Raw genomic sequence first — 16609 nt, 5'->3', positions numbered from 1 at the left:
TAAATTAAAAAAAAAAAAAAATGTGAGTATTTGGGAACTAATTAAACATAATAACTTAATTATAATTTAGAGGATATCTAAGCCAGAGATCGGAGAGTATTATAGTTAGCTATCGCATTTCTATTAGAAATCTAGTGCTAGGAAACAGATAGTTGACAGTAACTTTGCAATTTAAAAAAAAAAAGTATTTAAAAAAAAAAAAGACAAATTTTAATTAATTGACGCAATGTCAGTTAGAGGGGTGCTGTGCTCTGACTGTGAGATGTGGCAGGTCCGGGAGGCTTCCAGCGTCCCGGATGGCTTCATCTGCAGAAAGTGCACCCAACTGGAGCCCCTCACAGACCGCATGGTTCGGTTGGAGCAGCAATTGGATGCACTTAGGAGCATGCAGGTGGCGGAAAGCATCATAGATCGCAGTTATGTAAATGTGGTCACACCCAAGGTGCAGGCAGAGAAATGGGTGACCACCAGAAAGGGCAGGCAGTCAGTGCAGGAATCCCCTGTGGTTGTCCCCCTCTCGAACAGATATACCCCTTTGGATACTGTCGGGGGGGATAGCCTATCAGGGGAAAACAGCAGCAGCCAGAGCAGTGGCACCACGGCTGGCTCTGATGTTCAGAAGGGAGGGTCAAAGTGCAGAAGAGTAATAGTAATAGGGGACTCTAAAGTCAGGGGCACAGATAGGCGCTTCTGTGGACGTGAAAGAGACTCCAGGATGGTATGTTGCCTCCCTGGTGCCAGGGTCCAGGATGTCTCCGAACGGGTAGAGGGCATCCTGAAGGGGGAGGGCAAACAGGCAGAGGTCGTTGTACATATTGGTACTAACGACATAGGCAGGAAGGGGCATGAGGTCCTGCAGCAGGAGTTCAGGGAGCTAGGCAGAAAGTTAAAAGACAGGACCTCGAGGGTTGTAATCTCGGGATTACTCCCTGTGCCACGTGCCAGTGAGGCTAGAAATAGGAAGATAGAGCAGATAAACACGTGGCTAAACAGCTGGTGTAGGAGGGAGGGTTTCCATTATCTGGACCACTGGGAGCTCTTCCGGGGCAGGTGTGACCTGTATAAGAAGGACGGGTTGCATCTAAACCGGAGAGGCATAAATATCCTGGCCGCGAGGTTTGCTAGTGTCACACGGGAGGGTTTAAACTAGTATGGCAGGGGGGTGGGCACGGGAGCAATAGGTCAGAAGGTGAGAGCATTGAGGGAGAACTAGGGAATAGGGACAGTGTGGCTCTGAGGCAGAGCAGACGGGGAGAAGTTGCTGAACACAGCAGGTCTGGTGGCCTGAAGTGCATATGTTTTAATGCAAGGAGCATTACGGGTAAGGCAGATGAACTTAGAGCTTGGATTAGTACTTGGAACTATGATGTTGTTGCCATTACAGAGACCTGGTTGAGGGAAGGGCAGGATTGGCAGCTAAACGTTCCAGGATTTAGATGTTTCAGGCGGGATAGAGGGGATGTAAAAGGGGAGGCGGAGTTGCGCTACTTGTTCGGGAGAATATCACAGCTGTACTGCGAGAGGACACCTCAGAGGGCAGTGAGGCTATATGGGTAGAGATCAGGAATAAGAAGGGTGCAGTCACAATGTTGGGGGTATACTACAGGCCTCCCAACAGCCAGCGGGAGATAGAGGAGCAGATAAGTAGACAGATTTTGGAAAAGAGTAAAAACAACAGGGTTGTGGTGATGGGAGACTTCAACTTCCCCAATATTGACTGGGACTCACTTAGTGCCAGGGGCTTAGACGGGGCGGAGTTTGTAAGGAGCATCCAAGAGGGCTTCTTAAAACAATATGTAGACAGTCCAACTAGGGAAGGGGCGGTACTGGACCTGGTATTGGGGAATGAGCCCGGCCAGGTGGTAGATGTTTCAGTAGGGGAGCATTTCGGTAACAGTGACCACAATTCAGTAAGTTTTAAAGTACTGGTGGACAAGGATAAGAGTGGTCCGAGGATGAATGTGCTAAATTGGGGGAAGGCTAATTATAACAATATTAGGCGGGAACTGAAGAACATAGATTGGGGGCGGATGTTTGAGGGCAAATCAACATCTGACATGTGGGAGGCTTTCAAGTGGCAGTTGAAAGGAATTCAGGACCGGCATGTTCCTGTGAGGAAGAAGGATAAATACGGCAATTTTCGGGAACCTTGGATGACGAGTCATATTGTAGGCCTCGTCAAAAAGAAAAAGGAGGCATTTGTCAGGGCTAAAAGGCTGGGAACAGACGAAGCCTGCGTGGAACATAAGGAAAGTAGGAAGGAACTTAAGCAAGGAGTCAGGAGGGCTAGAAGGGGTCACGAAAAGTCATTGGCAAATAGGGTTAAGGAAAATCCCAAGGCTTTTTACACGTACACAAAAAGCAAGAGGGTAGCCAGGGAAAGGGTTGGCCCACTGAAGGATAGGCAAGGGAATCTATGTGTGGAGCCAGAGGAAATGGGCGAGGTACTAAATGAATACCTTGCATCAGTATTCACCAAAGAGAAGGAATTGGTAGATGTTGAGTCTGGAGAAGTGGGTGTAGATAGCCTGGGTCACATTGTGATCCAAAAAGACGAGGTGTTGGGTGTCTTAAAAAATATTAAGGTAGATAAGTCCCCAGGGCCTGATGGGATCTACCCCAGAATACTGAAGGAGGCTGGAGAGGAAATTGCTGAGGCCTTGACAGAAATCTTTGGATCCTCGCTGTCTTCAGGGGATGTCCCGGAGGACTGGAGAATAGCCAATGTTGTTCCTCTGTTTAAGAAGGGTAGCAAGGATAATCCCGGGAACTACAGGCCGGTGAGCCTTACTTCAGTGGTAGGGAAATTACTGGAGAGAATTCTTCGAGACAGGATCTACTCCCATTTGGAAGCAAATGGACGTATTAGTGAGAGGCAGCACGGTTTTGTGAAGGGTAGGTCGTGTCTCACTAACTTGATAGAGTTTTTCGAGGAGGTCACTAAGATGATTGATGCAGGTAGGGCAGTAGATGTTGTCTATATGGACTTCAGTAAGGCCTTTGACAAGGTCCCTCATGGTAGACTAGTACAAAAGGTGAAGTCACACGGGATCAGGGGTGAGCTGGCAAGGTGGATACAGAACTGGCTAGGCCATAGAAGGCAGAGAGTAGCAATGGAGGGATGCTTTTCTAATTGGAGGGCTGTGACCAGTGGTGTTCCACAGGGATCAGTGCTGGGACCTTTGCTCTTTGTAGTATATATAAATGATTTGGAGGAAAATGTAACTGGTCTGATTAGTAAGTTTGCAGACGACACAAAGGTTGGTGGAATTGCGGATAGCGATGAGGACTGTCGGAGGATACAGCAGGATTTAGATTGTCTGGAGACTTGGGCGGAGAGATGGCAGATGGAGTTTAATCCGGACAAATGTGAGGTAATGCATTTTGGAAGGTCTAATGCAGGTAGGGAATATACAGTGAATGGTAGAACCCTCAAGAGTATTGAAAGTCAAAGAGATCTAGGAGTACAGGTCCACAGGTCATTGAAAGGGGCAACACAGGTGGAGAAGGTAGTCAAGAAGGCATACGGCATGCTTGCCTTCATTGGCCGGGGCATTGAGTATAAGAATTGGCAAGTCATGTTGCAGCTGTATAGAACCTTAGTTAGGCCACACTTGGAGTATAGTGTTCAATTCTGGTCGCCACACTACCAGAAGGATGTGGAGGCTTTAGAGAGGGTGCAGAAGAGATTTACCAGAATGTTGCCTGGTATGGAGGGCATTAGCTATGAGGAGCGATTGAATAAACTCGGTTTGTTCTCACTGGAACGAAGGAGGTTGAGGGGAGACCTGATAGAGGTATACAAAATTATGAGGGGCATAGACAGAGTGGATAGTCAGAGGCTTTTCCCCAGGGTAGAGGGGTCAATTACTAGGGGGCATAGGTTTAAGGTGAGAGGGGCAAGGTTTAGAGTAGATGTACGAGGCAAGTTTTTTACGCAGAGGGTAGTGGGTGCCTGGAACTCGCTACCGGAGGAGGTGGTGGAAGCAGGGACGATAGGGACATTTAAGGGGCATCTTGACAAATATATGAATAGGATGGGAATAGAAGGATACGGACCCAGGAAGTGTAGAAGATTGTAGTTTAGTCGGGCAGCATGGTCGGAACGGGCTTGGAGGGCCGAAGGGCCTGTTCCTGTGCTGTACATTTCTTTGTTCTTTGTTGTTCTTTGGGGGCTGGGTTTAGCTGCAGTATGTGTCACTCTGGGAGTGGGTTTAGCTGCAGTATTTGTCACTCTGGGGCTGGGTATAGCTGCAGTATGTGTCACAATGGGGGCTGGTTTAGCTGCAGTATGTGTCACTCTGGGGCTGGGTTTAGCTGCAGTATGTGTCACTCTGGGGCTGGGTTTAGCTGCAGTATGTATCACTCTGGGGGCTGGTTTAGCTGCAGTATGTGTCTCTCTGGGGGCTGGGTGTAGCTGCAGTATGTGTCACTCTGGGAGCTGGGTTAGCTGCAGTATGTGTCACTCTGGGGGCTGGTTTAGCTGCAGTATGTGTCTCTCTGGGGGCTGGGTGTAGCTGCAGTATGTGTCACTCTGGGGGCTGGTTTAGCTGCAGTATGTGTCACTCTGGGAGCTGTGTTCGCTGCAGTATTTGTCACTCTGGGGGCTGGGTTAGCGGCAGTATGTGTCGCTCTGGGGAATGGGTTAGCTGCAATATGTGTCACTCTGGGAGCTGGGGTAGCTGCAGAATGTGTCACTGTGGGAGACGGTTTAGCTGCAGTATGTGTCACTCTGGGGACTGGGTTTAGCTGCAGTATGTGTAACTCTGTGGGCTGGTTTAGCTGAAGTATGTGTCACTCTGGGGGCTGGGTGTAGCTGCAGTATGTGTCACTCTGTGGGCTGGTTTAGCTGAAGTATGTGTCACTCTGGGGGCTGGGTGTAGCTGCAGTATGTGTCACTCTGGTAGCTGGGTTTAGCTGCAGTATGTGTCACTCTGGGGGCTGGGTGTAGCTGCAGTATGTGTCACTCTGGAAGCTGGGTCAGCTGCAGTATGTGTCACTGTGGGAGATAGGTTAGCTCCAGTATGTGTCACTCTGGGGGCTGGTTTAGCTGCAGTATGTGTCACTCTGGGTGCCAACAACAAAGAACAAAGAACAAAGAAATGTACAGCACAGGAATAGGCCCTTCGGCCCTCCAAGCCCGTGCCGACCATGTTAGTGACCTCCTCGAAAAACTCTATCAAGTTAGTGAGACACGACCTCCCCTTCACTAAACCATGTTGCCTCTCACTAATACGTCCAGTTGCTTCCAAATGGGAGTAGATCCTGTCTCGAAGAATTCTCTCCAGTAATTTCCCTACCACTGAAGTAAGGCTCACCGGCCTGTAGTTCCCTGGATTATCCTTGCTACCCTTCTTAAACAGAGGAACAACATTGGCTATTCTCCAGTCCTGCGGGACATCCCCTGAAGACAGTGAGGTGCTATTTGTGCCATTTGAGCTGCAGTATTGATCACTCTGGCGACTGGTTTAGCTGCAGAATGTGTCACTCTGGGGGCCGGGTTAGCTGCGGTATGTGAAATGAAATGAAAATGAAAATCGCTTATTGTCACAAGTAGGCTTCAAATGAAGTTACTATGAAAAGCCCCTAGTCGCCACATTCCGGCGCCTGTTCGGGGAGGCTGGTACGGGAATTGAACCTGCGCTGCTGGCCTGCCAATGTCTGCTTTAAAAGCCAGCTATTTAGCCCTATGCTAAACCTTCACTCCGGGGGTCGGTTTTTCTGCAGAATGTGTCACTCTGGGAGCCGGTTTTGCTGCAATGTGTGTCAATCTGGGAGATGGTTTAGCTGCAGTATGTGTCACTCTGGAGACTGGGTTAGATGCCGTATGTGTCACTCTGGGAGCCGGTTTAGCTGCAGTATGTGTCACTGTGGGAGGTGGGTTAGCTCCAGTATGTGTCACTCTGGGGGCTGGTTTAGCTGCTGTATGTGTCACTCTGGGAGACGGTTTAGCTGCAGTATGGATCACTCTGGTGACTGGTTTAGCTGCAGAATCTATCACTCTGGGGGTCTGAATAGCTGCAGAATGTGTTACTCTGGGGGCCGGGTTAGCTGCGGTATGTGAAATGAAATGAAAATGAAAATTGTTTGTTGTCACAAGTAGGCATCAAATGAGGTTACTGTGAAAAGCCCCTAGTCGCCACATTCCGGCGCCTGTTCGGGGAGGCTGGTACGGGAATTGAACCTGCGCTGCTGGCCTACCATGGTTTGCCTTAAAAGCCAGCCATTTAGCCCTGTGCTAAACCAGCCCCTTCACTCTGAGGGTCGGTTTTGCTGCAGAATGTGTCACTCTGGGGGCTGGGTTAAGCTGCAGAATGTGACACTCTGGGGACGGGGTCAGCTGCAGTATGTGTCACTCTGGGAGCCGGGTTTAGCTGCAGTATGTGTCACTCTGGGGGCTGGGATTAGCTGCAGTATGTGTCACTCTGGGAGCCGGTTAAGCTGCAGAATGTGTCACTCTGGGGGCTGGGATTAGCTGCAGTATGTGTCACTCTGGGAGCCGGTTAAGCTGCAGTATGTGTCACTCTGGGGTCCGGTTTAGCTGCAGTATGTGTCACTCTGGGGGCTGGGTCAGCTGCAGTATGTGTCACTCTGGGAGATGGTTTAGCTGCAGTATGTGTCACTCTGGGAGACGGTTTAGCTGCAGTATGTGTCACTCTGGGGGCTGGGTTTAGCTGCAGTATGTGTCACTCTGGGAGATGGTTTAGCTGCAGAATGTGTCACTCTGGGAGACGGTTTAGCTGCAGAATGTTTCACTCTGGGGGCCAGTTTAGCTGCAGAATGTGTCACTCTGGGAGATGGTTTAGCTGCGATATGTGTAATTCTGGGGGTCCGATTCGCTGCAGCATGTGTCACTATGGGGGCTGTGTTAGCTGCGGTATAGAACATAGAACTTTACAGCGCAGTACAGGCCCTTCGGCCCTCGACGTTGCGCCGACCTGTGGAACCACTCTAAAGCCTATCTACGCTATTCGCTTATTGTCCATGTCAATCCAATGACCATTTGAATGTCCTTAGTGTTGGCGAGTCCACTACTGTTGCACGCAGGGCATTCCACGCCCTTACTACTGTCTGAGCAAAGACCCTACCTCTGACATCTGTCTTATATCTATCTCCCCTCAATTTAAAGCTATGTCCCCTTGTGCTAGACATCACCATCTGAGGAAAAAGGCTCTCACTGTCCACCCTATCCAATCCTCTGATCATCTTGTATGCCTCAATTAAGTTACCTCTTAACCTTCTTCTCTCTAACGAAAACAGCCTCACGTACCTGAGCCTTTCCTCATAAGATCTTCCCTCCATACCAGGCAACATTCTGGTAAATCTCCTCTGCACCCTTTCCAATGCTTCCACATCCTTCCTATAATGCGGCGACCAGAATTCTATGTGTCACTCTGGGGCTGGGTTTAGCTGCAGTATGTGTCACTCTGGGGCTGGGTTTAGCTGCAGTATGTGTCACTCTGGGGGCTGGGTTTAGCTGCAGCATGTGTCACTCTGGCGACTGGTGAAGCTGCAGTATGTGTCACTCTGTGAGCTGGGTTAGCTGTAGTCTGTGTCACTCTGGTAGCTGGGTTTACTGCAGTATGTGTCACTCTGGGAGCCGGTTTAGCTGCAATATGTGTCACTCTGGGAGCCGGTTTAGCTGCAGTATGTGTCACTGTGGGAGATAGGTTAGCTCCAGTATGTGTCACTCTGGGAGCCATTTTAGCTGCAGTCTTGATCACTCTGGCGACTGGTTTAGCTGCAGAATGTGTCACTCTGGGGGCCGGGTTAGCTGCGGTATGTGAAATGAAATGAAAATGAAAATCGCTTATTGTCACAAGTAGGCTTCAAATGAAGTTACTATGAAAAGCCCCTGCTCGCCACATTCCGGCGCCTGTTCGGGGAGGCCGATACGGGAATTGAGCCTGCGCTGCTGGCCTGCCAATGTCTGGTTTAAAAGCCAGCTCTTTAGCCCTGTGCTGAACCAGCCCCTTCACTCTGGGGGTCGGTTTTGCTGCAGAATGTGTCACTCTCGGGGCCAGTTTAGCTGCAGAATGTGTCACTGTGGGAGGTGGTTTAGCTGCAGTATGTGTCACTCTGGGAGCCGGTTTAGCTGCAGTATGTGTCACTTGGGGGGCCGGTTTAGCTGCAGAATGTGTCACTCTGAGAGATGGTTTAGCTGCAGAATGTGTCAGTCTGGGAGATGGTTTAGCTGCAGTATGTGTCACTCTGGAGACAGTTTAGCTGCAGTACGTGTCACTCTGCGACTGGTTTAGCTGCAGTATGTGTCACTCTGGGGGCTGGGTTTAGCTGCAGTATGTGTCACTCTGGGGGCTGGGTTTAACTGCAGGATGTGTCACTCTGGAGACAGTTTAGCTGAAGTACGTGTCACTGCGACTGGTTTAGCTGCAGTATGTGTCACTCTGGGAGCCGGTTTAGCTGCAGTATGTGTCACTCTGGGAGCCATTTTAGCTGCAGTATTGATCACTCTGGCGACTGGTTCAGCTGCAGAATGTGTCACTCTGGGGGCCGGGTTAGCTGCGGTATGTGAAATGAAATGAAAATGAAAATCGCTTATTGTCACAAGTAGGCTTCAAATGAAGTTACTATGAAAAGCCCCTGCTCGCCACATTCCGGCGCCTGTTCGGGGAGGCTGGTACGGAAATTGAACCTGCGCTGCTGGCCTGCCAATGTCTGGTTTAAAAGCCAGCTCTTTAGCCCTGTGCTAAACCAGCCCCTTCATTCTGAGGGTCGGTTTTGCTGCAGAATGTGTCACTCTGGGGGCTGGGTTAAGCTGCAGTATGTGTCACTCTGGGAGCCGGTTAAGCTGCAGTATGTGTCACTCTGGGAGATGGTTTAGCTGCAGAATGTGTCACTGTGGGAGCTGGTTTGGCTGCAGTATGTGTCACTCTGGGAGATGGTTAAGCTGCAGTATGTGTCACTCTGGGAGCCGGTTAAGCTGCAGTATGTGTCACGCTGGGGGCTGGGTTTAGCTGCAGAATGTGTCACTGTGGGAGTTGGTTTAGCTGCAGTATGTGTCACTCTGGGAGATGGTTTAGCTGCATAATGTGTCACTCTGTGGGCTGGGTTTAGCTGCAGTATGTGTCACTCTGGGAGACGGTTTAGCTGCAGAATGTGTCACTCTGGGAGACGGTTTAGCTGCAGTATGTGTCACTCGGGGGGCCGGTTTAGCTGCAGAATGTGTCACTCTGAGAGATGGTTTAGCTGCAGAATGTGTCAGTCTGGGAGATGGTTTAGCTGCAGTATGTGTCACTCTGGGGGCTGGGTTTAGCTGCAGTATGTGTCACTCTGGGGGCTGGGTTTAGCTGCAGAATGTGTCACTGTGGGAGCTGGTTTAGCTGCAGTATGTGTCACTCTGGGAGACGGTTTAGCTGCAGTATGTGTCACTCTGGAAGCTGGGTCAGCTGCAGTATGTGTCACTCTGGGGGCTGGTTTAGCTGCTGTTTGTCTCACTCTGGGAGCCGGTTTAGCTGCAGAATGTGTCACTCTGGGGGCTGGGTTTAGCTGCAGTATGTGTCACTCTGGGAGCCGGTTTAGCTGCAGTATGTGTCACTCTGGGAGCCGGTTTAGCTGCAGTATGTGTCACTCTGGGAGCTGGTTTAGCTGCAGTATGTGTGACTCTGGGGCTGGGTTTAGCTGCAGTATGTGTCACTCTAGGGGCTGGGTTCAGCTGCAGTATGCGTCACTCTGGGAGACGGTTTTGCTGCTGTATGTGTCACTCTGGGAGCCGGTTTTGCTGCAGTATGTGTCACTCTGGGAGCCGGTTTAGCTGCAGTATGTGTCACTCTAGGGGCTGGGTTTAGCTGCAGTATGTGTCACTCTGGGGGCTGGGTTTAGCTGCAGTATGTGTCACTCTGGAGGCTGGTATAGCTGCAATATGTGTCACCCTGGGAGCCGGTTTAGCTGCAGTATGTGTCACTCTGGGAGCTGGTTTAGCTACAGTATGTGTCACTCTGGGGGCTGGGTTTAGCTGCAGTATGTGTCACTCTGGGAGACGGTTTAGCTGCAGTATTTCTCACTCTGGGAGCCGGGTTTAGCTGCAGTATGTGTGACTCTGGGGGCTGGGTTTAGCTGCAGTATGTGTCACTCTGGGAGCTGGTTTAGCTGCAGTATGTGTCACTCTGGGGGCTGGGTTTAGCTGCAGTATGTGTCACTCTGGGGGCTGGGTTTAGCTGCAGTATGTGTCACTCTGGGAGCTGGGTTTAGCTGCAGTATGTGTCACTCTGGGAGCTGGTTTAGCTGCAGTATGTGTCACTCTGGGAGCCATTTTAGCTGCCGTATGTGTCACTCTGGGGGCTGGGTTTAGCTGCAGTATGTGTCACTCTGGGGGCTGGGTTTAGCTGCAGTATGTGTCACTCTGGGAGCTGGTTTAGCTGCAGTATGCGTCACTCTGGTAGACAGTTTAGCTGCACTATGTGTCACTCTGGTAGACAGTTTAGCTGCAGTATGTGTCACTCTGGGAGTCGAGTTGCTGCTGTATGTATCAATCTGCATCTTCCAGAATAAGGCCAGTTTTACACTCAGAACTCAAAAACTGGCAACATTTGCAATGTATTTCATCAAGACTGTGAATCAATAAAACACAGGTGCTCACTTGTAAAATAAGCCAGTTTACTCGACTGGGAGCAAGCATATCGCTCGTCCCCCATCACCGCCTTCCTAATCGGTGTCAAGGTTTCAATTCTGACCGGGCTCAATGCTCGAACTGGTTTTATTTGAACCGACGTGGCCCGACGCCGCTGGTTTCCCATCCCCCGGGGAAATTGTGTGGAGAGGAACTTTGCAGCGGACGCTGGACGCTTGGTTCAATTAAACGACAGGGTTTCTGTTTAAAGGCCATGTGGAAACAGCGTTTGGCAGGATCCACACTCCTGTTCTTGGATTAGGAACAAAACACAAGGGCGGCAAGAAATTGCACGGGATACAGTTCATTCTCGCTCACCCCCTGAAATCAGCTTCTCAGCAAAATGGGCTTGCAACTTACCGAAATCATTTTTGCAGTAGTTTTCGGCAATCTCATTGTCGTTTTGCTCTCTATCTTTACACGCGTCACAGATTTTCGGTTCTGGAACAGAGTACAGAGATATTTATCAATGATTTTGGTCACACTGCACATCTCCAGCAGAAGAATAAGAAGCCATCTGGACCTTTCCTGGACCTTTCATCTCGATAGCTTCCAGACTTTCCACGGCGCTTTTGCTACTTTTATGAAGTGAGCCATGTTTTACGAAGTATTTAAATACCTTCGGTTACCATTTCCCCGCGGAATTTCCTGGGAAGAAATCACCCTCTCCGGGAAGATCGCGCCCAGCATTGGAGAGGAATAAAAGGGCAGGACTTACAGGGCTTCCAAAGTTAGGGTTAGGGGAGTCAGGGGCACTGTTCCTCACGAGAAACTGTGCGCTGCCCCAGATGGGAGGCGAATACACACAATAGCGAATTACATGGACCTTAGAAATCCTTTAAAAGGAATGATAGAAAGCGAACCCCTCCTATTCGCTGGCAAGGACTGCCCCGTTGAAAGGGCTGCACTGTGGGCGCTCACTGCGATACATTGTGCGGCACAGGCACCGATCCGCAATTTGCATTCTCGATAGTTTTTCAATGAATTGCTTTGTTTCCACCCTTTTGAACACCCAAGCATTGTAGTGGGGGGGGGGGGGGGGGGGGCGGGCGGGGGAGGCAGTTTTGGTCACGGTGAAAGATGTTAATTTATAATGTCTGGTCCATCCGAATCAATGGCTTTCTTCAAACTTCAGCGTGAACTGAGAAAAGAATCCACTCGTCTGGACGCGGCAGCTTCTACTTCTGGTGGTTTGGAGCAAGCGCCTCGCCGGCGGAATCGCACCGTCCACATCTGCAGCACCTAACTTTGTTCTTTGTATAACAGGGACACCGTGCTGAAGATACCGATAGTGTTGAAATGCGTGCAAAAGTCTTTCAAAAAAGATCTTTAAAAAACAAACAATAATGCATTGACGAGTGGCTCATTTGGTCAGCTTCATGCATCTATCTTGTTTCAAACCTTCCCTCATCCAAATCACAACCAGTTTCACATTCGCTGTCTCAGATTAGACAACATATCAGCCAAAGACAGGAACTAATTCCGGCTGGTGGGGTGATTTTTGTGACAAATAAGTATTCAGCAACGAATTAATTCGTTATCAAGTCCTCAAAGGAAGCTAACTCTGGCACCTCTGGCATAGACAAAGATCAGGCACCTATTAATATAATCTCAGGGAGTTATTAATGAATGGATAGGAGGAAAACAGCATTGTTCTCACAAAAAACATTCGAAGCAGCGATTTAAATCGTCCCCAGTATTACATCCCCACATCTTTACTACCTGTGAAACTTAGAAATGTGATCTATCTGAGAAGTGTGATCTATTTGAGGAGTTCGGGTCCAATTAAGGGTTACTTCACTTCACCCCCCCCCCCCTCCCCTCTGGATTCACTGCAGCCTGACCTTCTTTGGGCAGCGGGACGTGCTCGTTGGAGTCGGCGGGCGGGATGCACAGGTCGTTGTCCTCCGGGAAACGGTTGCACTCCAGCATGTCGGGCCAGGGGAAGCCGAAGGCGGACATGACGGGCGAGCAGCTCTCCTTCACCTGCTCACACAGCGAGCGGCAGGGCTGGATCGGCTCGTCCACCTCGTCGATGCAGACCGGAGCGAAGAGGGAGCACAGGAACTTCTTGGTGTCCGGGTGGCACTGCTTCTGCACGAGCGGGATCCAGGAGCTGGCTTGCTGCAGCACCTCCTCCATGCTCTCGTGCCCCAGCAGGTTGGGCAGCCTCATCTCCGGGTACTCGATGCCGTGACAGAGAGCCAGGGCGCTGGGGATGGCTTTGCAATTGTTGCGCCTGTAGGCGAACTCGGCTTGGCCATAAGGATAAATCCCCATCCCTTCCACCGAGTGCAGCGCGGCCACCAGAAGGCAGATCACGGCCTTCAGATGGCGCATCGTTGCAAAATGTGGCGTGAGAGGTCCCAATTGCTGCTGAACCAATTGCTCCCTGCTGCCTGCGCTGTGCAATGGAGCGAGTGATCAGGAGGCAATGGCTCTGGCCTCCCTCAGAGCCAGTGTTAAAAAGGAATGGGAGGAGTCTCTGAGAGTTAACGCTCTCCCGTTTGATAGGTTAACACAAGAGCCGTGGTCCTGGACACCCCTGGAGAAAGGGGAGGGCTCGAGCAACAAACACATATCTGGTGAGGCTTCACACCTTATAAATCAAAGCAGACTGATTTCCCAGCTTGAGTCAGATCATCAAAAGAACCCTCCCACCCACTATTGTTGCGTTTGCAGCTACCAAACAGAACTTACTTTCAATAAATGATAAGGGGTCACCATCGTTGCTGTCATCAAGGCCAGCGGCCGGACTGGAGTTGGGAGGAACCAGACCAATTTCATGAACACACGCGAGCTTCTTGTAATAACAGCTAGCCGTGCACACAACGGTTAGAGAATCAATGATAGAAGTATTTAGAGCAACAAGAGATGTGGAGGGAAGACGAAGCTAATTGTGATATATTTGAATATTGGAGAAGTACACCATGGTGGAGAGCAGGTACCAGATAGAATAACATAGAGAAAACAAATATCGTCGCTGTAACAGAATCTGTCCAGGGAAACCCGGTTTCTGGTTACGTGCCTATTCAGCAGAACATGAGTTGTCCAAAGTAAACAAATGGATTTGCATATTGCCTTTCACAACCAATTAAATATATATTTTAAAAAAGTGACCATAAGACAGCCAGTTTGCACACAACAGCCAACTAACAGCAATGAGTTAAATAAGCAGTTTATAATAGAGTATCAACAGAATATGCTGAATAATCTCAGCAGGTCTGGTAGCATCTGTGGACAGAGAAACAGAGTTAACGTTTTGTTTAACTCTCCGTTCCATACAGGACACGAAACATTAACTTTCTCCACAGATGCTGACAAGACCTGCTGAGTTTATCCAGCATGTTCTGTTTTTATTTCAGATTTCCAGCATCCGCAGTATTTTGCTTTCAAATCGGCAGCTTTTTCTTTTGGTAATACAGAACTTGAGTATTGCTGAAAAAGAGACAACGGAATTGTTGCTGTTTTTTTTACAATTTGGTATTCTTGTGATTCAGTCCTGTGGAGTGCAAGATGAAAAATTTCCACAGCACATTTCTTTTTTCAATAATAATTACCCGGTGCTGGTGGTGTTTCTTACAGACATCTCATTGGTTTAACCTCTTGTCTGTAAGATGTACTCTAGCTTTGAACCTCCAACCTTCTGATTCAGAGGCAGGAGTGTTCCTCACTGAGTCATGCAGAAGTTATGTGGAGCCAAGAATATTGATGAATGAAGAAGGACAATGGGTAAAATCAGTAAAATACTCGGGAGCTATCAGGTAAACCTGTGAGAGACATGAATAAACTGCACCTTTGTACCATTTTTATTGCTCCTTTGGATCATGTGGAGTGATCAAGATTCAAGAATGATCTGTCCATCCCCATCCCTCTGCAAGGGAACTGGGGATTGTGAGCACTGACAGTGATGATTCTTCTCCAACTAAAACCATGTTTCTAATTAATGTTGGCAGCAGGATGTTCCACAAGACGTTTTTAAATGGGTGTCAATAGCTGGGCCAGAATTTATTATCTCTCCCTGACTGCTCTCCATTTCATAAGGCATTTGAGAATCACAGATAGGCCTGTGGATCTGGAGTCACATGTAGGCCAGACCAGGTAAGGATGGCAGATTTCCTTCCCTAAAAAACATTAGTGAACCAGGTGGGGTTTTATGACAATCGTTAATGGTTTCACCATTAGGCGTTTTTATGAACATACAAACTCAACATACAATTTGTCATGACAATGAATCATAGCCCCAAATTACTTGCTAAAAATTGAACTTTTAAATAAGATGTGTTTTTAAAAAAGGACCCACAAAAAAAACCTGCATTAGACTGTAAAGTAACCACTTGCTGAAATTCCGATGTGGATTACACTTGGCCAACTTGTCCAGTGAGAACGGAATGTCGCACCTTTTTTCGGACAGAGACACGTCAAAGGAAGAAATGCACTGCAAAAGGAAGAGATGCAATGCAAAAACTGCAAAAAAATATAATCACCTGTAGAGATAATGGAGGCTAATTACCATCTCAGCAGAAACCATCTCCTGTGAGTTATATCCAAGACTGTGTATATGATGTAAGTTGAAAGAAAGCAGTTCTGGGCAAGAGACATGTATTTGTTTTTCCTCTTCCAGCAAAACACAAAAAAGGAGTTAAAAGTGAACTGTAATTCTGGTCTCGGTGCTAGTCTGATGTTCTAGTTCTATCATGCCAGTGTGCACTGTGAATGTCACAGCTAAAGAACATGCACGAGGCATCCCTGTGCTTGCTGATGAAAAAAAGTCTCTCACATTGATTGCTGGAAGTAAGTCAGAAAAAAACACAGTCTAAAAGGAAGCAGGGCAACTCCTGTCAGCTAACCTGAAGAACCAAGAAACTCCAAGTCAGCACTACTGGAATCACCAAACTTAACGGCTGCAATTTTGACCATCTACTTCTCATGGACAAGCCAAAGATTGATTTGTTTAACTTTTATTAACTTTTATTTTTGGACTCATTTCTTTCATGTGTATGAATGTTGCACTTTATTTTCTTTCTTTCATGATTAAGTAACTAATAAAGTCACTCTTTCTTGAACTCAAGAAAGCCTGGTTGAACTGGGTTTTTTAAAAACATAAATACATCCACAAGGGAAGGAATATTTAAAAAAATTAATGTTGTTGTGATCAACTGAGGGGATTGAATAAAGAGAAGGAGCCAGTTTATCCCTCCTCATCTGGGAGCATAATAATTTGGGGTATCACATCTGAACTCATAACACATTAGGGGATCTCATCCAGGGACCGGTTCTAATGTAAGCTAACTGTCCTATAGTTTCTTACTTTTTGTCTCCCGCCCTCTTTGAATAAAGGAGTTACATTCACTATTGCCCAATTTAATGGAACCTTCCTAAATCCAAGGAATTTTGGAATATTAAAACTGTCTCAATCGCCACTTCTGTTAAGACTCTAGCGTGAGGTTCACCAGGACCCATTTCCCTCTTGCCTTGTATCTACTCTCTGATTTACCGCATCTTCCCAAATTTGAACCCTTGCCTCAGCTATTTAGTTTTAAACCCTCTTTACTTTCCTCATTGTGTAACTCACTAGTACACTGGTCCCAGTATGGTTCAGGTGTGGACTATCCCAACAGTATGCCCCTACATTCTCCAATACTGGTGCCTGTGCGCCATGACCCACAACCCACTTCTTCCACATCAGTCTTTGAGCCATGCATTCATCTCTACAATTTTATTTACCCTATGCCATTTTGCATGTAGTTTATATAATAATCCAGAGACTATTACCTTTGAGGTTCTTCTATTCAATTTAGTGCCTAGCTCCTCATACTCTCTACTCAAAACCTCTTTACTAGCCTACCAATGGCATTAGTACCTACATGGATCATCATTGAATCCCCCACAGTAAACTCCCTACAAGTCACCATTCACCAGAAACTCAATTGAACCGATCACACAAATAGAGCAGGTCAGAACTTGCTATTCTGGAGGGAG

At 48.2% G+C, this 16609-nt stretch overlaps 1 protein-coding gene across 1 annotated transcript in view; it reads right to left on the bottom strand.

Moving 5' to 3' along the window:
• Window positions 1-13070, bottom strand: part of sfrp2 (secreted frizzled-related protein 2) — a 76150-nt gene extending 63080 nt beyond the window's left edge. Inside the window, exons 1-2 of the mRNA XM_072496011.1 lie at window positions 12472-13070; window positions 10988-11068 (exon numbers count right to left, since the gene is read on the bottom strand). Coding sequence (XP_072352112.1) covers window positions 10988-11068; window positions 12472-12967 — 577 coding nt within the window. The 5' untranslated portion in view covers window positions 12968-13070. The remainder of the gene's footprint in view (window positions 1-10987; window positions 11069-12471) is intronic.
• Window positions 13071-16609: the final 3539 nt, after the last annotated feature.

The sequence above is a fragment of the Scyliorhinus torazame genome, chromosome 3 (assembly GCF_047496885.1).
Source record: "Scyliorhinus torazame isolate Kashiwa2021f chromosome 3, sScyTor2.1, whole genome shotgun sequence".
Taxonomy (NCBI): domain Eukaryota; kingdom Metazoa; phylum Chordata; class Chondrichthyes; order Carcharhiniformes; family Scyliorhinidae; genus Scyliorhinus; species Scyliorhinus torazame.
The sequence above is the reverse complement of the archived record's forward strand: the minus strand, read 5'-3'. Positions and strand labels throughout refer to the sequence as shown.